The 23,809-nt window shown below is 53.0% G+C and overlaps 1 protein-coding gene across 3 annotated transcripts; it reads left to right on the forward strand.

The window, feature by feature from the left end:
• The first annotated feature begins 146 nt into the window (after positions 1 to 146).
• LOC309797679 (uncharacterized protein) lies at positions 147 to 18,857 on the forward strand. Of its 3 annotated transcripts, none has more exons than XR_014292774.1 (4): positions 147 to 868; positions 1,606 to 1,661; positions 16,663 to 16,743; positions 17,564 to 17,674. XR_014292774.1 is itself a non-coding variant. In XM_082646129.1 (4 exons), exons 1-4 carry the CDS (start codon positions 182 to 184, stop codon positions 18,003 to 18,005), a joined length of 912 nt encoding a protein of 303 aa, XP_082502255.1. In that variant the 5' UTR covers positions 147 to 181; the 3' UTR covers positions 18,006 to 18,857. The 3 variants fall into 3 exon arrangements, 2 of the variants coding, with proteins under 2 accessions (XP_082502255.1, XP_082502256.1); XM_082646129.1 differs by lacking the exon at positions 16,663 to 16,743 and adding an exon at positions 17,967 to 18,857 and having other exon boundaries at positions 17,564 to 17,693; XM_082646130.1 differs by lacking the exon at positions 1,606 to 1,661.
• Positions 18,858 to 23,809: the final 4,952 nt, after the last annotated feature.

A 23,809-nucleotide genomic window follows, 5' to 3' on the forward strand; every position in this document is an offset into this window, starting at 1 on the left:
GGGGAGGCGGCTGCTGGGAGGGAGGGAGGGAGGCCGGGCGGGCGGGCGGGCGAGAGGGCGGAGGGAGGGGGAGGAGGAAGAGGAGGGAACCAGGGAGGGGGGACGCGTTGGGATCGCGGCGTGCGGCGGCAGACGGAACCTGGGCTCCCAGCGGCGAGGGGAGGCAGAGCTACGCTCCTTGATGAACGCGGACCGAGCTCGGCGGCAGCGGGGAAGACGCGCCGGAGCCCAGACCGCGACCGAGAGCGGGAGCGAGGCGGCAGCGGCGGCGGAGGGGGAGCCCGCGAGCTGCCGGGCGGGGAGCCCAAGCCGCGCTGTCGCCGCGCAGGGAAGACTTGGCCAACACACTCACACACACATACACACCCAGCCCGAGCGGGCGCTCGCGGCTAATCGTCAGCATGGCGCTGGGGCTCCTGCCCGAGCGCGGGCGGCAGCAGCGGCGACGCGAGAGCTGCTGAGCCCGGCCCAGCCGCCGGAGCCCGGAGGATCGCGCGGGGCTGTCGCCACCTGCCCGGAGGCTTTGAGCCCGCCCCCGCCCCCACCCGGCCCAGAGCCCACCCCTCGGCGTGGCCGACCCCGAGGGCAGCCGGCTGGCAGCAGACGGCGAGGGAGGCGAGCGAGCGCGGCCCCGCGAGCGGGTTGCGGGCAGCGGGGGACGGCAAACTTTGCTGTTCGCCGCGCTTCCCCGGCCCGGGCCCTTCTCCCATCGCCAAGGTCGCCACCCCACTTTCCTCCAACCCCGCACACCTCTCCCCACCCACCCCACCTCCCGTCGCTCCTCCTCGCCGCCTCGACTCTGCTCCGGGGAAAACTTCAAAGCGCCGGATCGCAGGCTCCCTGCTTACTCCCCGGCTGGGGATTTCAGGTCAGTGCCCGGAACACCTTTCCCCGCGGAGGCCGCGCGGGCTGGCGGGCGTGCGTGCGGCGGGCTGCAGTCGGCCCCCTCCCTCGGGGCCCAGACTAGCGGCGGGTGGCTCCTCTGACTCTCTGGCGTACCCCTCGAAGCTTGTGCCTCGCGCTTCACTTTGGCTGCTTTGCTCGCTTTCGTTTTTACTTCCTAGCTGTAAGTTATTAAAAATGCAGCCAACCTAAGCGGCCCGGCGTGGGCTTCGGGGAGGGAGGGGCGCGGCGGGGGTGGGGGGCTGCCGCCCCCCTGGGGGCTGAGAGGAGAGCAGGGAGTTCGCGGATTGGAAGTTTGCAGGCAGTGTGTGTCTGTGTGCGCGGGAGCGCGGTCGTCGCTGAGTGCCGCGAGTCGGGCGGGGGGGTGAGCTGGCCTGGAAGCTGGGAAGCTCGGCTCGGCGTTAGCTCGCTAGCAGGAAGGGGAGGGCGGCGGGTTCCCGTCTGCTTTCTTTTTCGACTCGGGAAAGAACTGTAAAAACCTCCAGCCGCCGCTGCCTCGTCTCACCTCTCCGGGGGCAGCTCGTTCTTGCTCGTGGAACGACGGCGTGTGCGTGCGCGAGGGTGTGTGTGGCGGGCGCCCCGGGCCGAGCCGAGCTCGACCTGCCGCCGCTGCCGCGCGACTCGGGAGGGGAATCCCGGTTTTTTGTTTTTTTTTTGGATTGCTCCAAAGCGTGAATCACATGGATTTAAAAAAAATACTAGGAAATCGAGCAGAGCGAGGGGTTCCGACTCGGCCCGCCCGCCAGCCAGCCAGTCAGGTCAGACGCTTTGTTTTGTAAATGTTCTTTAAACATTTTAATCTGCCACCCTGGTCCACCCGCACCTTCCCCACGACGTCGTGGGGTTGGTTTTAAGTTGGTTTTAAGTTTAAGATCTACCCCTAGGGGTTGGGGTAGATCGTGCGGGGGCGGGGGCGGCGGCGGGCGGGGGGGCGAGACCTGGGTCCTCCTCTGGGTAGCGTGGAGTCTGGTGGAAAGCCCTGTAGGGCGTGTGCGAGTCTGCGGCCGGAGGAAGTTGGTCCCACTCGGAGGGCGTGCGGCGCAGAGGCTGAGGGCGAAGAGGAACTTGCGCACCCGGGCGCGATCCTCGGCCGAGGCGGGGAGGGCGAGGCTGCGCTGCGCCGCGGGGCCCGCGCTCGGAGCAGGCGGGCGGCTGCGCTGCAGAGCCTCCGCCAACTAGGGGGCTCGGGGCGGCGGCGACGTGCTCCTGCTGTTGACCAAGCAAGCCCCGGGGCGCCGTGTGCGGAGTAGGGCGGCTCGAGGCACGCGTGGTCCCGACGGGCTTCCCGCCGCCTGCACTCTCGAGTGGGCACGTCCCCGGGTCCCTGAGACGGCTGAGCCTGGCCGCGTGTAGGCCGAAGCCGGGGCGAGGCTTAATTTGCAGTTAATGAATCTTCTCCAGAAAGTCCGCGATCTCCAGCCAGAGGCTGTGAGTGCCCGCGCGCGAGGGCGCGTGCCGCCGGCGTCTAAAGGGTTGGGGGGTTGCGGGGATGGGAGAGCGAAGGAGGGGGGAGGGTTATGTGTATTTAAAAACAAACCTTAAAAAAAGAAACCAGCGCGCTTCAAATAGGTATTCGTACAGCCTCTTGTGTCTAGAGTAGACAGCTCAGGGTTTTAGCTGGGTTTTTTTGTTTGTTTGTTTCTTTTTTGAGAGAAGGCCAGAGGAGGGGTAGTGGTATTTGATTCTAGGGGTAGTCTCTGAAGAAAAATCCTTAAAATGACTTGGGAATAAAAACGAGGAGGAAATGGCCCACCCCAGAAGGTGGTGGGTGGTGAACGCAGACAGACTTGGGTATTTGTAGCCATCTGACACTTCCTGTGGCACTGGAAACGGACACCGCGGGCCGAAATCAATCCTTACGAGGTGTTGGATTCGGTTTGGCCAACAGAATTGCTTGTGTGGAAGTCATTTTAATTGTCGGCCTCCGAGACTCCTGTACGTGGACACTTGGAAAATACATTTGCTTCTCGACCCTTCCCACTCCACCCCCGACCTGTTATCTGGTCTGGGCTTTGCAGTGTTGGTTCCCGTGTTTATTTTGGGCATGATTTCACCGCGAGGAGGAAGCGGGGAGATGGCGGTGATTAATATGCCGTCCAGGTTTAACCCGAGGCTGGCCTTTAGTGTGCGGGTTTACGCCGCCACTCACCGGGATTGCCTGGGGTAGTGGGGGGGGGCGCGCGGGGTTCGGGCGCCAGGCGCTCCACGGGCAGGTCGGGGTTGGGGCTCGGACGGCCCCAGCGCTGTCCTTTGAGGCGCTGTCACCAGTAGGTGACTGAGAGCTAATTGGGAAGTGTTCTCCGGATCAATGGGCCGCACAGCTCATTAGCGATTCTCTCCAGCCCTTTGCAGGGCCGGCCGGGCCTGTGCCTCCCACAGAGGCCGGGGCCCCGCGGCCCGGGCTGCGGAGAGCGCCTCTGGGAAGTGGGGAGGGATGGGCGGCGAGGGGCGACCGGGAGGCGAGTGTAACTTGGCCGGGCGGCGCGTTGCGTGCGGCGCCTCGAGGCCCGCGCAGCCCGCTCTTTCTTCCTGCTCTCGGTCGCCTCGACCGTGTCTTTAACTCGCTCCCGCTCGCGTCGCTGCCTGGCTGCTCCTCCCCACCTCCCTCGCCTATCTCTTGTTCTCTAAGCACGACGTCTGTGCTCCCCACCCAGTTTGGGATTAGACAAGATAAAAATAGGACTGCCCAGCGCACAGAACTGTGACTGTGCCCCGGCAGCCGGGCTGGCGGGAGCGCTGTGGGCCGGGGCCAGGGCGGACCCGCTGTGCGCTCGGGGCAGCCCGAGCCCGTAGAGTCCCACCCCGACCCTGCAGGCGCGGTCTCACGCTCCAGCGTTCTGTCCACCGGGAACCGTGCAGGCAGGGGGACCTGGGTAGGGTCTCCGCGCTCTCGCGGGTGTTGTTGGTGTGCCTGTGAGAGATGGGTCTAGACAGGCATGCAGGCTCCCTCCCGCCTGAGGGACAGGAAGGGGGGGGCGGGCCGCGGAGGCGGCGGCAGACTCCCGTGAGCGAGCGAGCCTTCGGGCCCAGCGACCAGGGTGGAGGGAAGGCTGCGAGGGTTTCTCTTAACCCTTTAAAGACGATAGGGAGAGTGGGGGTGGGGAGTGTAGTAGAAATTTCTGGAGGCAAAGTAGCTCCCTGGGGAGAGGAGGCGGGAGTCTGGGCTTGGGGTTTTCCTTTCTCTTCTGTGTATGCAGTCTCACATCCTGGTACATTGGGCTCGATTCTTCGACGAACCAAACGCAGCTGCTAGGTGATCTAATTTGACCCGATACTTCTCAATGGGGAAGGTGTGAACACACACAGTGGGCACCCTCACTTAAGGAACTGAGTTGGGGAGATGCAGAGGTTAGACCTTACCGTTCCCAGCGGCCCAGTATGTGAAGGTCTGCTCAGAGCTTTAGTCAGTGGGGCCTCTGACCGAGAGTGTTGCCTACCAAAGACCCAAGCCTGAAATGCCTGGCCAATGCGTACAGGTATGCGTCGGAGAGAGCAAAGGGGTCCTTGAGTTGTCTATGTAAATAAAAACACTTTTAACCATGAACTTGTGGAGAGTTCAAATAAGATATGTGCAGGGAGGCAGCCTCCAAACAGGAGTTGGACAGTGATGTGTACAAGATCGATCATTTGTATACACATCCATGGGGTCAACATTGAATGGGTCTAAAAATTGAATACAACTCCGCAGGCATTGGTCTCGTTCTTTCCCTGAGGTAGAAATTGGTGGGTGGGTTACCCTATAGAGAAATGAATCATTAGTCACACTCCTCTCTCCTTCCCCCTCCTCTTCCTTTTAGGGTTTGGAGTCTTAGGGGATCCTCTAGTTACATTAAACTGCAAACCCATATTGGTCTGGGAACGAGCCCCATTATAGACAAAGCAAGAATGTAAGTCGTGGGGAGGTGTACGTGTTAGACAGAAATGCACAGATTAAGAAGTGCGCCTGAATGACATGTGCTGAGACAAATCAAGACACTTGGGCTCTGGTGCCCACATGGAACAAGAGATACAGAAGAGAGAAAGAACTGGCCGCGAGGAATGTAAACATGGGTATGCAAATACTGAGACCTAGAGCGAAATTCTAGGAGAAAATCCCAGACTTTGTTGAGCTGGAAACTGGAGCAGAATTTCTGTAAGTTCGTTCGAGAGACAAAAGCCCATTTAAAGGTGTGAAGAGGGTCACTTGGAAACACAAAAAGCATTCACATGCATACATCCATGCTTAGATACACAGGCTGAATGACAAAAACTCCTCCATGCCTGATGAAGATTTTCCTGCCCGGTGAGACAGAGCAGGGCACGGAAGTGTGGGCCACACAACCACATTCGCACACTCATTCACTGGGAAATACTGTGTCTTCGGCTAGAGGGAAACTGAGGGCGACGGTGCCTAGCTAAGGGTGGATGGCCCTTGGTTACTAAGATTGCTTCTGGTTATAGTTTCTTCGCATCTAGAGTGGGGAAGAGTGTATGTCTTGAGCAGGTAGGAGGATTTCTGAAAGATTTTTGAGTTCTGGACCCTGAGAGGATGGATGGTGGAGGAAAAAGAGGAGTAGCTTTGCATTCTGGGTCGGAAGCAAGGGATGTTGCGCTCCTCTAAGCCCTGTTTGCTAAGGTGGCGCAGGGCCTAGTGAACTGAGAGAGACTGAACCGAAAGAAGTGCGAAGCTCGGCCTCTGGGCGGAATCAAGGGGAGGTATGCTTTCTTTCCCTTTTTTTTTCCCCCTTGAGGAGACCGCGCGGGGACGGCCAGCGCAGGGAGGATTAGCAGGCGCCTCTGTGACCCCAGACGCGCGCATAAACTCGCCTTGGGTTTGGTTTGCCCGCGGCGTCGATTTGCCGCGGCCCCTCTTTGTCTGAGCCCAGCCGGGAATTCCAGCTTTTATTGGGAAGACCGCACTCGGGTGGAGCCCGCGCTGGGTCGGGCACGACAGCCGGGCCCACGGGGCTGGGCAGGAGGCTCGCCGGCCTCCGAGCCGCCCGAACCCCAGGATGGTCCTCGGGAGTGCCCAGCAGCCCCGGCAATGCCACCTCGGTGGTTTCCTCGAGGGCGGCGGGCCCGGCAGACCCAGCCCGGCGGGGCGGGGGGCCTCACTTGGGCCGCCGTACCGCCCCTCTCCCCGCTGGCCCCACCGCTCCCCCGCCCGCCCGAGGAGCTCTGAAGGCCCTTTGTTAAGCTCCAGGGTCACACCCGTGCCCCGGGGGCCGCGCGGGGGCGGGAGGACCTTCTCCTGGCTGGAGGCCTCCAGCCCTCGGCTCACACGGTTCGGGCCTGGAGGGGCCTCGCCCAGTCAGGGGGCCCGGCCCGACCGGCCGGCAGGATTCCGTCTGTTTGCAAGGCTGGCTGCGCTGCCGGGGCCTAGATGGTGGCGCTGGCTTGAGAAGCAGCCGGGGCAGGAGTGGAAGGTCTTCTCAGGCCACCCCCGTGGCAGCCAAGCCGCCTGTGCCCCGAGCACTTGGCCGTGGACGTCTCCCAACCTCCAGCCCGGCCCGACGGCTTTCGCTGGTTGCCCCCCATGTGTTCCTCTGGAAGGGATAGCTGACTTTCTGTTGGATGGGAATTAACCAACGAGCTCTTCCCCCCGCAACGTTTCTGTAAGAAGGTCCCCTTTCCCAGCGCAGGCTCATTTCCGCCGGCCCCTAGTCGAGGGTGTTGGAAATGTGGGGGGGGGGGGGCGTCCCCGCACTTTGTTATTTCTTAGAACCATGTCTCCCCGGCCAGCCATCGCCCCTCAGCACCCATGGGCTCCGGCGCCCCGTGATTAGACTAGCGGGGAAGTTCGCCAGGAGAAGATCCTGACAGCATAAAATAGAATTTGATCTAAAAGACAGTTTCCAGTATAATCTCACTATGCATCACAGACTCCCGGTGTTATTTTGTGGAAGGTGGACAATGATCAATTTACATTGACCCGGGGCTGGGCGAGCTTTTAGATGGTAATTGCCATATTGATGTGCATGCAAAAAGGAGACCTGCTAAAATTAAAGACCGGAAGCTAAATGAAACTAAATTTCTTGTCTAGGTGCACACCAGAGGAACTACTGGGGGGAAGAGGGTGAGTCAGGTCAGGGTGCCAGGGGCAAGAGCAGGTGAGAGGCCCAAGAGCTCCGTGAGGTCACAGATTTGGGAGCGATCTTTGCCCTGGTGATTTCAAAACGTGAGGAGGGGGCTTGTATAGGGTATGGGGACCCAGCAGGGAAAAGTTATAAACAGGCACTACTGCATTGAAGGCACTGGGATCTTTTAATGCTAGTAGTAACTGCGAGGGGGGAGGAGAGGTTTATAGGGTTATAGGGGTCTTCCTGCACCATTTCCGGCACCCCCCATTTCTATTGTTCTACCCGAGCGCTCATAACCGTGCCAAGGGCACCCAAATTCTTGCATCTGAAGAGTTAAATTGTTTTTTAAAGACAGGCCTTAAACTTCCCCCGCCCCGCCCCCCCCCGCCCCCGCGTCTGGTCTTTCGAAAAGAGCGAGAGTAGGGGGCGGTTCTGCATGCCGCTGCGGGCAGGCCTGGACCTTTGGAGGCTGCGGGAGTTCCTCCCCGGACGCAGCAGCAGCCCCGGACTCGGCCGCACGACGATCGCTTTGGGAAGCGGCTCGCTCCAGGTGGCCCAAGTGGCGGGGGCGGGGGAGGGTCTGCCGGGGCCAGGGACTCACGGTGCCCGGGGGCGGGGGTCACCTCCCTGGAGGTTGGAAGGGCCTGCCTGCACGGAGGGTGTGGAGGCGGGAAGGCGGGGGCTGGAAATCCTGTCCCAATCGGCGGTGATGGCCAAGGCCGGAAAGTTTAAAAAAGAGAGAAAGCCACTGGCTGCGAGCCAGGGGCTGCCGGGCCGCCGGGGCGTGTTTGGCTGACTAGAGGGGTGAGGACCCGGCTCCGCCATCGCCTCGGTCCCTCCCGCTGCGGAGGCCCTGGCCTGCCCCAGGCGCTCCTGGAGCCATTTCACACATCCGGAGCCTCGGCCACTGGAGGAGCCACCCGCCCGGGGCCGGGAAGCCGCAGGGGCGGCTGAGTGTCCGGCGCTCCTGCCCGTTCCCCTTCCCACCGAGCTGAGCTGGAGACGGCCCTCGGTCGTGGAGCCTGTGGCGTCTGTGGCATCGGGTGTGGATGGTTCCCGGAGCTTCTGAAAGCCCGGGGCAGAGCAGGAAATTGAAGATGGGGTGGGGAGGGGATGTTGAGCGCTGACCCTGCGCTGCTGGGATGAGAAGTTGGGGAGAGGAGAGATAACCCCAACCTCCGGCTTGTCTCGGGACTTGGCTTTTTGTGGGGACCCCCAGGAGTCCAGGAGGGTCCAGCATCTTGCAAGCCGCTTCCCCCTCAGTTGCCTCCCCAGCCCACTTTGGTCCCTGAGTTTTTCATTAAAGTCCTAGGAAAGGTAGATGTAGGCAGTCTTTCCAAAGGGCTTTTGCTCTGTCTAGATAATTTGATTTATTGCTTTATGTGGCAAGCCTTCTTCTAGTTCCAGGTGTCAGCACTTTTTATAGAGACCTAAGAGTAGCACCCACCTCCTACTGCCTGTTCTGGGCTCCTGGAGGAGGGGAAAGTGGAGCCTTGTTGGGAACCCCTGGCCTCACACCAGGGTGTTCCAGTGTAGGGAGATGGGTAGGATGTTGGCAGAAATTTCGAAAGACTTCACATGGACCAAGAGATTTCTGGGTGTAGGAGAAACTAGGGTGCGGGCTCCTTGTGGACCGAATTTCATACGTGTTAAGTGCTATCCTTTTACTCTGTATTGGAGTACAAGGGCTAAGGAAGGCTTCCGAACTTCTTGGGGATTCTGGATGGCACAATTTGACCAATAATTGGCTCCTCTCCTCAACTCCAGGACTGAGTTTGACCGTGGCCCATTTTTACTAGCTGTGTGACCTTGGGGGCAGGTTATTTATGGCCTCTGAGCCTCAGTAAGTTTCTTCATTTGTAAGACTGGGAATAATTTTCCACCTTTAGGATCAAAGAATACTTGGCACATAGTAGGCCCGGAGGATTAGTAATTGCTTTGAATGACTGGTCAGATTCCTATAGGTTGCTTCTCCGTTCCCTGCTGCCCCTGAGATGCCAGTCGCCCCCCCCCCCAACAAGACCTGCGTAGGCCAGTGTCTGGGGACCAAACTTCAGGTTAAGCTCCCCTCCAAGGGTATTCCTGAGGCTATTCCTCCAGGTCTGCCTCCGTGGGTTCCTCTTTCCCTTTGTTACAGTTCTTTGCATTCTGGGCTTTAAAGGAATCCATATGAAAAGGCTGGGATTTTTTTTTTCTCCCCCTAAGTGGGATCATTTATATGGTTAGGAATTGATTCCAGAACCGGTATCTAGGTGCTCTTTGGCAAGTCCTCCCGTCATTCTTTCGGGGAGAGGGAACAGCAGCGGCTGGAGGGGAGAGACCTGGTGGGAAGAGGTGAAAGGGTCTGGCCCACTGCAGGGGCCAGAGGTGCTGTGGTTTGTCTGATAGGGATTAAGTCTGGATGTTATGAGGTCTCAGTGTGGTTTTCAATAAAAGTCTGTCAGGGATTGCTTCTTTTCTATCGATATGTATTTAAAAAAATTACTAGCATGAGAAGAAAACCAGACCTGTATGGATCCAGGCCGGTAGTAAGCTACTGTGATCAGGTTTCCTACTAGACTCCCAGAGGGGAAGTCAGCGTTTGATTGAAGCTACACTTGGTTCTTGACTCTCTGGGGATGCCTGCTCTGAAACAGGAGCGCTGCCTTTCTCTCCTCCCCTCCCCCCACCCTCCTTTTCCCTTCTTCCCCTAAAAGCCTTTGTGCTGAAAGAGCTTCAGTAGGCATGAGTCCCTGGTACCTCTCTAAAGAATGCCTTTCAGCCTTTGCTGACATTGTTTTGTGAACAGTGGGTTTTACCAGGCCAGCAGTTTTCCCCCATCTTAGCTCACTATTTTAGAAGTTCGAGTATGCCCAGGATGCGCCCAACTGCAGTGCTTTCCAGTGTGTGTAGCCAGGGCCTTGCCTGTAATCTGAAGACACCTTAACCTTTGCCCTAGGTGCCCCCCCGGGGGTGGGGGTGGTGAAGGTGGGGAGAGCAAGGACAGGGGATCGGTTGTTGAGTGTCTGTTTGTTTTCTCCAGCCACAGAGGCAGAAGGGTGGAGTGGGGCGAGGCCGAGAGTACGTTCCAGCCTTGGGTCTGATTTAAAACTTGGTTTAATTGGAGAAACTCTTAGGCATTTAACAGTTCTGTACAAATGCAAACTTGAAATAGCTCTAGGCCTACGTCAATTAGGAAAGAATAAATGAAGTACAGAGATGTCCAAACTATGTAAATCCTAGAGTTGTCTGCCCTCCCATAAACACATGACAAGTGCCAAGGCATTTCCAGTCAAAACACCCATGGAACCAGCAGCCTCCATCCTTTGTATTTATTATTTTATTAACAGCATTTTACACAGCATTTAACAAGCACAGCCTGCCTGCTTTCCACCACGGCTCTCAGCAGACTGAGGGGTGGAAAACAGATGGGGGTGGCGAGGAGTGGTCTCTAGAAGAGACTTCTAAGCTGGAGAGATCTCTTCAGATGGGCAAGGAAAAGGAACATTTGGGGTTCCTTTCTCCTGGCCCCAAAGAGAAGACAAAAGTAATGCTTTGGAGGAAGAAATCCCCTCTCCCTTCTCCGGAGGAAAGTTGTGCAGATGTGGTCTGTCTAGTCTCCACTTGGATTTCCAGAAGGTGTGAAGCAGGGTCTGCTTTCCCAACACTCTGCCCATCAGTTATTGGTGCTTTTCAAAGAATAAGTGTATGTCTGCTATCAGTATTCTATATCCTGGTGGAAAGTTTATAACGAAAACTAATGCCTTTCTTAAGTCATAAAATGAGCCTTGTATGATTATTTAATTAAAATCTATTTAAGGACCGATTAGGCATGTAATTTGCGCTAATAATGACGATTATGGAAATGTTCGACTTAACCAAAAATCATAAAAGGAGACATTTTGGTCAGTGGGGCGACCAGGAAGGATTCAGGGAGTTGGACGGTTTTCCGAAACACACGAGGCTTTGGGCTGCAGAAAGTGCCGGGCTGCCTAGCCTCTGGGACCACGGTAGAGAGGGCTGCAGGACCCCAGGCCTGGCCGGGGCGGGCCGACCCACACTTTGCTGAGCAGAGAAACCGACCCTGGGAGTCTGAACAACCTTTATTCCCAGCTGAGGAAATGGGGGAGGGGGCCTGGGAGGAGGAAACTCTGGGAGAGCTGATGAACCGCACAGAACTCTGCGCGAAATGGCTGTGTTGTCTTGCTTTAACAATCAGCAGCGACACACGCATTGCTGCCTCGGCTAGCCTTGGCTGGAGCCTGGAGGGGTGGGGGGAGGGGGGTCTCTTGTTCCGGAGAAACCTGCCAGCTGCTGGGCTTGGTGCGAAGGCAGACACAATGCTGCTGTTGTTGGTTTGATCTCTAACTGGATTGTTAGTCTGGCCTTAACTGTGTGGTAAGGGGGGAGTGTGAAGGCTGTTTACAGCGAGTGCAAATAATGTGACAGCTGTTGGCGCACGAGCAGCGCTGTGCCTCCTCGGCGCTCACACAGAGCGCGCACTGTGCAGGCCCGCGGAGAGCTGCAGAGGTGGCCGCCCCTTGCTGGCCCGGGAGCCCTCGGATGCGCTGCGAGAGAGCCCTCGGCGGCGGCACCCGCCCCCCGCGACACGCATCTTTCTGGCTCCTGGGATCGTGGTGGACGTGCGCGCTGGTTGGTGTGTTGTGGTTTAGGGAACTTGTTAGGCAGAGGTGGCAGGAGAAGGCCTGCGGGGTCATGAGTGTCAACTGTCTGGAGGGGTTTGGCCGGGATCTGTTGACCTGGGGCCTCAGTGGCTTGTGACCGGGTTGTTAAGATTTGGGAAAATAACTTTCCGCCCTAAAGCAAGCCTGTTGGAAAGAATGTATTATTAACTGAAGGCTTTCTGGAAATTGCAGAGGCTCTGAAGGCCGTTGTTCTTCCTCTGAAATGGCCCTGTTATTCAGACAAGTTCAAGAGACGGGCGGCCGCTGTGTTCTATGCCCTCGGCCCTGTTTCCTGGATTGGAAACACAAGTGGGTAGGTTCAGGACCCGAAGGGGGGGTGAATGGGGGTGGGGAGGGGTGCAAGTCGGCTTTTGATCACCCGCCTCCCTTTGCCTTCCCGGTTTTTAAGAGCGCGCTTGCCTTTCAGCTGCAGGACCAACGGTGCTGTCTTGAGGTCTGCCCACAGCGCCACCCACTCTGTGACTTAATCAACTAAATGCCCAGAGCCCGGCCTTCTCTGAGTTCCTGGTCCTCTGCCAGGCACTGCGGGGAGGCGCCAGGGTGGGAGGGAGAACAGTTGGTGGGTGGCAGCAATACCCCGATGGGCCGGTCCAAGCTGGCGGGCTCAGGATGGTCCTCAGGTTGGTCCAGAAGATGGGCCTGCCCCTGGGCTGTCCTGGGGCAAGCTGGGTGTAAACACCACTCCCCCCAACCTCAAGGTTGAAGGCTTCCGCAGCCCTGGCCCCCGGGCTTTGGAGGATCATTTAGAGCTGACTTAACTCTATATCGTGCCCTTCTGTGTGACTTCGGCCCCTGAGTGTACAGCTTGCAGGATATCTGCAAATTATGGGTCCACCTCCGCCCCACCCTGCCCCCAGATCTACTCTCTGAGTTATAATGTGGACTTCTACATCTAGTTGGGTTCCCTAGAGGGGAGCTGGGAGATGCTTCTGGAATGATACATGAACTTCGGTGCCAGTTCTATCAATTGGTCTCTTTTTATGATGTGTGCCATTTTCTGTAGGCATGTTGCTTGCAAAACGAGTTTCGCCTTGGAGGAAAGGCGGAAAGATAGACAAGCCTGCAACGCCAAAGCGCTGGCAGTCTTTCCCTCCTTCCAGCTCTCTTAAAGCAGCCGGGCTGCATTTCCAGGATTAGACTCGTGCTTGTGAAGAGGGACTCTGGTTGGCTTTTTTTTCCCCCGAAACAAATGCAAATCAGAGAAAAATAATTTTCTTTCAACGATATGCAACGTATTAGTCACTTGTTATCGTGCTCCGAGGCAGGCCTCATTTGTGCGTCTGCCAGCTCGCTCACATCTGCTCGGCGCTGTTTGGGGCATTTTAACCTTGGTGGTGTCGTGTCTGATCCCACGGATCAAGGAGGAGTAATTAAGCTCTGAACAGCTAGAAGAATTCACGGGCCCCCACGTCTACCGCAGTTTTCCCACAGCTTTGTTTGAGGGTGTTCCGGGTTCCAAGATGAACAGACGTGGGGTTCCTATTGTTCCTCGTAAAGAAAGTGGGAGCCCCTGTCCTCCTCTGACCCTCATCCCCAGCCTTCCCAGGACTCCCAGGCTGCACACAATCAGCAGGGAAGCCGGGTGCAGATCACAGGACCCTGTGTTTTATGCATCTTTTATTCGTAAAAAGTTCCTTTGTGCTTCCTGTGTGTACTAATGATAGCTGTCGTTAATAGCTTTCTGGTATAGCTTGTTCCTTGTGGGGGGAGGAGTTTGCAGTGAGTTCACTTTATTTCTACAAAGCCCTGATGGAGGCTGCAGTGCAGTGACACCCCCTCTAGAGTCGTGGTCTATGGATCGTTTATTCTGGATTTGTTTCCAGGTTGTGTAGACTCCAAGTGGGATCCCAGCCTGTAGGGACCAGACCCGAGGGGGTGTGGAGGGTGGGTGGGCGGGGAGGAGTGGAGTCAGGTCGATTAATTGCATTCAACCTCGGTTTCCTGTCCTGGGCTGCTGCCTCCTGTTGAGGGACACCAGCTTCCAAATGGGGCCCCCTCTTGCATACACGCGTGGTTGTGTGTGGCACAACCGTGAAAGAAAGTGAAAGGAACAAAAAGCCGAGGCCTGGCGTGGGGGGGGGCGGGTTGGCGGGGGGAAGGGGAAGTGTCTGAGGTTGGTCCAAGAGCTGACGGGGGGCCACGGCTCTGCTTTTGGGAAAGGGGGTGTGTGGCGGGCAGCCCCGGTTTGGCAGCGGCTCTCCCGGTCGATCCTTGCTGGTGCCCCCCTCCCCAAGCCCCCGAGCCCCCTTTTACAGTTGGCTACACCTGGCTTGCATCTTTGAATCGGGGAAGGTGGGGGAGGCGTCCACGGAGAGAACACTCCAGACTGGCCGAAGGGAGCGCAGGACGATGGGCCGGAGCGGTCTCCAGTCAGTGCCCACTCCCCTGGGGCGCGCCGCCGCACATCCTGGGTTCTCCGTGCGCCCACCCAAAGTTGCTTTTTGTCAGAGATTCAGCGGCAGGCGCCTGGGAAGGGGGATCCCAGAGGAGCGCGAGGGCGGGGTGAGCTGGGGTCGGGGGCTGGCCGAGAGAGCCGGGGGTCCTGGAAGGTCGGGCGGGGGGTGCGTGTGCGGGGTCGGCCCCGCGCGCGCGGACCTGGCGTAGGAGGGGCGAGGAGCCTGCGGCAGCGCGGGTGTGTGTGGTGGGAGAGAAAATCCCTTTGTTGCCGACCGATCCGTGCTCGGGGCTGAGGCGGGGGAGGGGGCGAGGGGGCGCCCCTCCCCCACTCGCCGCCGCCGCTGCGGGCCAAGTTCACTCCCGACTGACCCGAGTGGCTCGCGGCGCTATCCTGGCGCCCTGGGAGGAGGCAGGGAAGGTTCTGGTTGCTCAAAAGGTCAGGGCCAGCCGCGTGAGTTTCCCGTCCCCCACCCCGTCACACCCGCACTCCTGCTCCGCAGATCTGTTACTAATGCAAAACTTGGGTCGTGAGTGGGGACGCCTCTGGAGGCGGCGACAGCCATGACTTGGAGTGTGCCAAGAGACAGCGCCTGGGCAGGCTGGATCACTCCTCCCACCCCCCACTCCCCCCCAGCACCCATGCCCGGCTGCAGGACCCAGTCAGGCGACCTCCTTCAGCCACACCCCAGGAAGCCTGCGACCCTCCCCCCGACCTGGGTGCATCCTTGGGGTTCCCCTCTCCCCACTGCTACACATACTGGGGAAAACATCCCAGGAGGACTTGCCCCAACGCTGCACACCCTGGACCGCTTTTTCTCATCTCCCACCTCCTCGCGGCCCCCAGTGCTAAAATAGGAACTTCTTCATCCCTCCCTTCCTTGACGCCAGTAGAGAAGTGCCTGTGTGTGACTCAGTCTGCGCTTGGAGCAGTCCCAGGAAGGGCTCCCGTGCCATCAGTTTTGGGCGTCCATGAAAGCCACACACTCTGCAGAAGGTCACCCCTCCCTGGCCCCCTCTGTGTCCCTGCCTCAGCCTTCCCTCTGCCGCAAGGAAACTATGTAGCCATTCTGGGGTTTGTTTGTTACGTAGAATGTTTAGTGGAGTCAGATGCTGCTTAATGGGTTAGATGTGGCCTGCACCAGCTATTGCCAGGCAGAACTCAAGTCCATAGTGCAGTTTAATCCTCTGGAAAACACGGTGCCAAAGATTTACAGATGAGGGGGCCAAAGTTGAAGAGGTCCGGCCACCTGCCCAGAGACACGCCGTGGATGAGAGTGGGAGCCGGGAGGCTGTGGTGACTGCGCGCGCGCGTGCGTGTCCTCCACAGAGAACCAGCCATGCCCGTGCAGTGAGAGACACCCCTTCCCCGAAGAGGTCCCCAGCCTACGGAGGACCATGGCACATGGCATGCTGACTGGGAGCCCTGCCGTCTGCCCGGCCTTCTGAGCCGGAAAGTCCCCAAAACCCGTCCAGGTCTTCTTGGTCACTAACTGGATAAGTGCCTGATGCGGCATGGGGTGCCTAGAGAGTGAGGCCCTAGGAAGGGGCACCGTTAGTATTGGAGTGGAGTTGGGATGGTTTGGTGGCGCTGCTTCCCATTCCGTCGCTGTCACTTGACAAGCGTGCTGTGCAGACTTGAACCAATCCATCAGCGCCTCAAGGGCGGAGGCAGTGGAAAGTGGCCCGGTGCCAGGAGGAGCTGGGGTGGAGAGAAAGGAGAGGTGGCAGGAGTGGCCTGGTGCTGCCTTCCTCCCTGCGCTCACGCCAGCCTCTCACTGCCACTGCTCCTTCCTTTGCAATCTGTTTGTTGCCTGCCAAGGGAAGTCGCCTTTAAAGAAAAAAAACAAAACAAACGTTCTCTCCTTCTCCTCATTCCATAATGGTGTCTTCATGGCAGGAATCGGCAGAACGGTGGTGGGTGCAGCTGGGGACCCGTGTGCCCCCTCGTGTTTTTTCACAGAGGGCCAAGGTGCCCTCACTCAGGGATGCCGAGGTTGGGGGGACAGCTCCTAATCTTGGTCCCTCTGACCTCTTTCTGCCAATCAGGCTCTTCTCCCCAGCGTCCAGGCCAAGCTCGGATGCTAATCATAACTCTTGGCTCCCAGACCAGATGACTGCCCAAGTCTGTCGAGGGAGACTCAAGCTCTCCTGTGCTTGGCCCTAGGGCCAGACCGAAAGCCGGAGACCACGCGGCGAGTCTGCGTTTTGCAAGCCGGGTCTCTCCCAGAACTGGGTGTTCAGCGGGCAGCCACCACAATTCCTGGTCTGTTCTTCAGAAACCAGACCCTCCTCCGTCTCCCTGGCTGACCCCTTCTCTTGGCCACCTTCCCTCTTCATCCCTATCCCACATCCTTGCCCCCTTCTCTCCACTGCTGGAAAAAAGGGTTAAAACCCAGAGCCAAGGTGTAGCTTAGCAGCTCCCACTGGAAACAGGTTGGTGCTTGTAAAGTGCTTTTCATGACTGACTTCACACATCTTGGCACTTCCAGAAGCATCACCCACCTGTGGAAGAAAAGTGGGGGGGGTCGTTGAGAAATAGGGGCAGATGAGCCTCTTATATACAGCAGCAAAGCGCCTGCTCTGTCTGTCATCTAAATCATGTCATTTGCCCCCTGCAGCGTGACCCACAGCCAAGGGTGAGGGAAGTCACTTTTGAAGAACTTTTCCTTGGAGGTTAAAAAAAAAAGAAGAAGAAGAAAGTAAGAAAGACCCCCAACTATTTCAATAGCCGCTTTTAGAAGAGGAATGGGGTGAGTGTGGCGGTGTCTCTGACCCTATCTCTGTGTCCCTTGTGCCCAAGATCCCCTTAGTTAGTTCTACATCCCAGAGAGATGGGGGGTGGGCCCGTTTCTCAGTGATGGTGGGGTGTACGCAGTACGGCCTTTGCCCAGGATGAGGGTGTTCCTGCCCAGGATTTGGGCTGTCACTCTGGAGAAGGGCCTCACGCCAGGCAGGGCCCCCGGCTCCTTGGCCCTTTCCGCTCAGGTCCATCTTTGGCCTGGAACCTGAAGAGTTAACAGTCTTTAGCTCGTTGCAATGAAATTATGGCTGGCAGTGGCGCCGCTGTTTGTTCAACAGACCTCCAGTTTTAAACAGTTCAGGGGCTTCCCTGGTGGCGTAGTGGTTGAGAGTCTGCCTGCCAATGCAGGGGACAGGGGTTCGAGCCCTGGTCTGGGAAGATCCCACATGCCGCGGAGCAACTAGCCCCGTGAGCCACAAATACTGGGCCTGCGCGTCTGGAGCCTGTGCTCCGCAACGAGAGGCCCGTGCACCGCGATGAGGAGTGGCCCCCGCTTGCCACAACTAGAGAAAGCCCTCGCACAGAAACGAAGAGCCAACACAGCCATAAATAAATGAATAAATAAATAAATAAATAAAAATTTAAAAAAAAAAAAAAAAGAGTAAGACCATTTAAAAAAAAAAAAAAACAGTTCACAAAAAGTTCATGGGGCAGCTAAAGATTATAAGTGTGTGTGTGGGTGTGTGTGTGTGTGGGGGGGTGTGGGTGTGTGTGTGTAGTCAGCAGGATCCAGTACTGAGCCTTGCCCCTCCTCCTCTTGTTTCTTCACGGCCAGCCCCCCGCCCCGCCCCCACTCCCGTGACACTGGACCACGCTCGGGGCCTCAACCCTCCATCTGACCCTGTGCACGTAAGAACACTTCATCCTGACACTGGGTGTTATTTCTCTGTGCGGCGTTAATATTGAAAACCCCACCAGACAAGACCTGGAAGGGCGGGGAGAGGCTTTGAAAGCACCCCGTGGTCCCAGGTGTCTCTAAACTGCATTCCCCTGTCATGCTAAGTCCAGGCCGCCCTTTCTAAAGAAAAGCCCTTTCAAGGGAAGGGGGCTGCTGGCCCTTTTTGAGGGGAGGGGAGAGGGCTCAGTAGGATGATTGTGGCAGCGGCCTTTCTGTTTCCTCAGTCAGGTGCTCAGAGGTCCTTGTCCCAAGGTGACAACTAAAGGAGACATGTAAGAGGCAGCTTGTGTAAGTTTTGAAGACTGGAGCACCAGAAGATTGGGGCTTCGAGGGCACACATGCTTCGTCCCTCATCCTTTTCTTGAGGGTTTGGTGGAGTGACCCTTTGGCTTCTGGTATAATGTCCAAATTTCATCATGACACCCAGCCAGGGGGTGGCATGGTGTGGTCCTCCCGCTGCAGCCACGGCCAGGACACTTGCACCGAGGAATGTTGCTCCTCCACCTTTTAGATGAGGCTTCCCTGGACATCTTCCTTTTGGTCTTCCTTTTGTTAGAAGGGGCTGCAGGGGTTAGGGAGGGGACACTTTGTTGACGTGCCTTCTGGTCGGCCCTGCACTAGTGGTGGCCTGCCCCCACCTTGATTTGTATGTTCGAAACACGGAAGAACAGCCCGTGAGCCCCCCACAGGACCTTCCTTGATGCCCAAGTCCATCTGAGTCCACCTTTTCGGGGCACTGTGGCCAGCCACTGGAAATGCCCCAGTCTGTCTGAAGAAAGGGACGCTTCCTAAAGAAATAGCTTCTCTAGAATCCCACCAGGCCAGACACAACTGGGAGATCCCTGCCTCTCCTCCAGCTTCATCGTTGAGCTCTAACTCCGCGCCGTGTGTCTGCGGCGTGGGGCTCTTGATGAACAGACGGTGTTCTCTTCTGTATAGGGGCCGACGGGGATGCTGGTGGACAAAAGCCTGTGTTAGGACAAAGAAATGCAGAGGGATAGCCTGGCTGGCTTTGGGATTCATAACATATCTTTGGGCTCATAACATATCTAACAAGATATAGCAATCTTTTTTGATTTTTTTGAAGTTTAAACAAATAGTGTACTCTGCATGAATTTTGTCTTTCAAATGAATCATTCTACTGTGGGATTTATGATGCTATAGTACTAGTTTACGAAGAAAGTGTAGTAGGCTTCACATATCTCCATATCTTATATTGATGGCATTTAAATTCTAATACCAAACTGTTATTGTTTCATAAACTAGGAGAAAATTGCGCTGATAACAAGCAGGAGAAGCTGGCAGAACCAATAGATTTTCTACTCTTTCTTTCTATTGTTTGTAAGCCTAGTTACCCTAGTTGACCAGTTAATGACAACACAAAATGAAATTTTCCTGGCTGCTAATTAATTAGCTCTAATTTCACTAGTTTTGTTACTGGTAAGGCTTCCACTAATTCTATGTGTGAATGTCTTCTTACCCTACTCATCCTATTTTCCTCTCTGAGCTTCCTCATATGTAGAGAACCCATTTGATTGACTTAAGAGTCAGAAGAGACTTACAATCAGAGAAAAAGCAAAAAAGAACGACTATAATGCCAACTAGTATAACTATTAATTAGAACTTATGTTTTGAGGATTTTCAGACAGAAGAGGGGTAGAAATGATAATAGTCTAGTTTTAGGAAAGCTGTAGTACACAAATAGAACCCCAAATCACACCACAGATAATTTTCCAGGAATTTAATATATCTGATATACACTCAATTTGTGCCCATGAATGGTGAGCAACTGGAAGTAAAGGAGAATCACATAGTTACATTTCCGGACAAATCAGGTTATCAGAATGATGCAATAATGACAGTTTACCTCAGTCACTTCTTAGGCTTTCTTATTTACTATGCTAAATGTTAAATGAGATTCCTGAGTAAAAGCATTACAATGACTTCAGCATTGTGGGACATGAAACACAGTGAGAACTCAGAGCAGGGAAGGAAATAAGTCAGGTAAGCAGGAAAAAGAATTGAAAGAGCTGAAAGATGTATTACTTGGCTGTCAGGTGTTAGGAGAGTTTATTTGTGCTTTTTCTTAATCTTCATAACGCTCTTGTCAGAATGGTAGTAACATACCCATGTTTTTAGATGAGCGACCTTTAACTGTAGGTTGCACTTGATTGTCTGCCAGGTTTTCAAGTCTGTGATGGGGACAGTAATGTCAGAAATTTCAATCCCAGTCAAATCAAGAGCTGGTAGAAACACCATTAAGGAAGTGCATAGTTTTGACCCAAATTTAACCACATTAAAATGTTGTCCTTTCTTCTCCAGGATGATAGTCTGTATTTCAAGAAGAATTCTAATTCTTGCCCCATAACAATTTCTCTGAGTTCTTTGTGCCAACTAAAGCCTTTGATTGATTTTCGTATTAGCAAAGCCCTGGAATTCTATGCAAAATGCTATGAATAGTTATCTACCTATCTAATTATTTTTAGCAAAAGGATGCAGAGCCGTTATCAGATTCTCAAAACTCAATCAGATTATCTAAGAGTTTACATTAAATGAGGTAATGAATGCCCTTTCTGGATCCAAACATTATAATATTTTTAATCCTTACCGTGGTCCCTGAAATGTCTATTATCTCTAATTATCAGTAAGGGAACTGAGGCGTCGTAAAGTCTTAAGTAAGTGAGAGGTCTGGAATTCAAATCCAGGTCAGTTTCAGTCTTGAACACCACTAATTCTATAGCCTACACTGCATTCTATACTCTTAACTGTAGATAATCAATATATGTTCATTTATTTCCTTTACCCCAGTTGGGGACAAAGAACATGGGTGTGTGAAAGAAAGTACAGATCAGTTTTAATGGAAATGATATAATAATAATGCTAGTCAGCAGTTACGGAATATTCATATTGTGCTAGGAGTTGAGCATTAAGTACTTTACAGGCATTCTTTTATTTAAAATCTCATATATATAATACCTACCTTAGGAAGTAGGTAATATAAATGTGCCAAGGTGATTGAAATAACGTGGTCATGTACAGGCAATGGAACTGGGAAAGAGTTTTCTGGGCTGATGGTTGAATTTTGGCCAAGACATTAAGGGGAGAAGGGATGAGCACTGGTGGGGAGACTGAAAACTTATTCATCGTAGGGAGAAAGCACTGGTGGAAGCATTGTGCTGCTTGCTTAAGAACTGTTACCCTCATAACCCAAAAACTGAGGTTTTGCTGAAAGCTGAAGGCAGATTTCTTGCAGTGTGAAAAAGAATTTACTGATATCTCTTCATCTCTTCACGTTTGAACACGACTGTTTTGCAGATTTGTTGAAATGACTCAAGTTCTCTTTCAGATCTGGACTAAATGTCTGTATCACAGCATTAGGGCCTATGAAGCAGCATTTGCAAGCCCATACTCACCTCCCGCCTTTTTAGTGTTTTGCACTCTGGAAAAGCAAACAACAGCAACAACAATATCTTATTTCCTTTTATCTATAGTTATTATTAATCTTGTCAGGAAACCCAATTTGATATATTTATGCTAAAATATAAATGAGATTTTTCCAGTTTTATTGAGATTTAATTGATATATAATATTGTATCTGTCCAAGGTGTACAATGTGATGATTGATATATATAGATATAGTGTGAAATGATTACCACAATAAGTTTAGTTAACCTTAATTCACATAATTACAAATTTTATTTTTGTGATGAGAACTTTCAAGATCCACTCTCTTAGCAACTTTCAAACATAAAATACGGTATTGTTAACTTCAGTGACCAAGCTGTACATGACATCACCATTACTCACTTATCTTATAACTAGAAGTTTTTATCTTTTGATCATCTTCACTCATTTTCCTCACCTCCAACCCCCAGCTCTGGCAACCATCATTCCATCCTTTCTATCATGAGTTCAGTATTTTAGATTTCACATGTGAGATCCTAAAGTATTTATCTTTCTCTGTCGGACATTTCATTTAGCTTAATGCCCCCAAATCTACCCATGTGGTCACAAATAGCCAGATTTCTTTCTTTATCATGGCTGAATAATAGTAGGTTGTATGCACCCCATTTTCTTCATCCATTCATCCACAAAAAAACACTGAGGTTGTTTCCATGTCTTGGCTACTGTATTGGGTTGGCCAGAAAGTTCATACAGTTAATGAATACACTGTTCAATAAAACTTGGTGAAAATGAAAAATGTGTCTTTTATTTTTACTTAAAATAAATCTTTGACAAAGCCAGCTAGGCATCCCTTTGAGTAATGACTTATATCATGTTGAAATATTTTAAACATATGAACAGTAATAGCTTAAATGACAAATGTTACTAATATTGACACAATTGATCAAGGAGAATATGTTAGAATATGTTAAAATGCAGATGGACAGTGAAAGAACAAATATAACTTTTAACTAAATATTGTCTTGATATTTAGACCATTGGTTAAGAACATAACAGGTTTCATCCATTTCAAGAAAGCAGAATATTTGCAGATCACTTAACATTTACTAGGTATGTTCTCAGTCTGGAAGGATATATTTCATTTACATGTGTCATTTAATTTAACCCCATCCCTCTGTAATAGATAGTGTTATCCCTATTTGCAGATAGGAAACAGGCTCAGAAAGATTAAGAATGTTACCTAGTTTTAGTAGGTAGCCAAACCTAAACTGATCTAATTCCAGGGCACAGCTCTTTCTGACAGGTCAGTGTGGGTCTTTATCTCTTTGAGAATTGTTGAACATTAAAAGCCTTCTTCCAGGTAAATGCATAAAGAAACAACATGAGCAATGATATAACAATACAAGTCTCACTAAATAATTAGTGTGTTTGGCCTTGCTTTTGCTGATAGATCTTTTGCAAAATTGCTTTTCTCTGAGATAGTGGACTTCAAATATTTTCTTTGAAGACTTTCCTAAATTATACCTATCAGAAAGCTACTTTGCTTTAAGGCTAAAGAAAAATGAAAGCTTACTTAACTACACTTAGGTGCCACGGTCATACTATGGACTCTATACCTGCCAGGATTCACGCTAAGATAGGGTGGCTCCGCAAACTGTCCATAGTACTGTGATTTCTTTCTGATACTTTGAAGTAGAAATAATGTAATAACTATTCACAAAAGAGAGAAACACTGTTTCTTGGTCCTCAATATCATACTGCTGTAGGCTAATTCTCTCTTGTTACCCCTTAGTATAGAGAGTGTGTTTTGGGGACCCTCCTTCACGATCTTCTCCATTCCAAGAGCATCTTACATAAATCCAGGACTTCTCAAGCAGCCAGTTTTGCCAGATGGTCTTAGGGTTGGTTGTACCCATATATGTATAATCCTGAACTTCTCAAGTAAGGTCCTTATAGAGCATAATGGCTAAGAGAATTGGTGCTGATACCAGACCTGAGTCCAAATACTGCCTATGCCCCTAACTAGCTGTGTAACCTTGGAGAAATAACTTAAGCCCCTTAAACGGATTAGATTTCTCACCCGGAAAATGGTATAATAAATACATCTACCCCATATGGTTAGTGTGTAAATTAATGTAACTTGAGATAGTGCATGTTAAGCATTAGCACAGTGCCTGTCTCTTGTTAGTCATACCTGCTTTTATTATTAATTATTCTCTTTATATTCCCAGTTTCAGCTAGGTGCCTAACATATAATAGTTGTTCAGCAAATATTTACTGGATTGAACTAGCTCTGAAATTTAAGCATTGGGTCAACAGCAAAGTAGTCACCCCACCATCATTTCTCCCACAGAAAGGGAGAATAGATGGAAGCCAGCCATCATACTTTCTTTTCTTATTCTAAACTTCCCATCCAGGCCCAGCAATAAAATAATCTTCCTGAACCCCAACAATTTCGAGAATTTTTCAAATCACACTATTTGAAAATAGTTGGGTTTCCCTAATCTAATATGTCCCCAGACCCCAAGGTCACCAAGCTTATATTAATGAAGTCTAGTTAAGATAAATGATTACAGTTAGTAAACCAACTGCTTATGAGCTCATTGGGCTTTTTAAAATTTACTATCTGCACTTCATAGAGACACAAGTAGCTTGCTTTTGT

Source organism: Mesoplodon mirus (assembly GCF_964341445.2).
Source record: "Mesoplodon mirus genome assembly, contig: HAP1_SCAFFOLD_871, whole genome shotgun sequence".
Lineage (NCBI taxonomy): Eukaryota > Metazoa > Chordata > Mammalia > Artiodactyla > Ziphiidae > Mesoplodon > Mesoplodon mirus.

Coding starts and splice junctions, on each gene's coding strand:
- LOC309797679 (XM_082646129.1), top strand. CDS start 182: ATGAACGCGGACCGAGCTCGGCGGCAGCGGGGAAGACGCGCCGGAGCC. Junction 869..1,605: donor TCCCCGGCTGGGGATTTCAG/GTCAGTGCCCGG, acceptor AAAAAATACTAG/GAAATCGAGCAGAGCGAGGG. Junction 1,662..17,563: donor CCCGCCAGCCAGCCAGTCAG/GTCAGACGCTTT, acceptor GTGTGTGTGTAG/TCAGCAGGATCCAGTACTGA.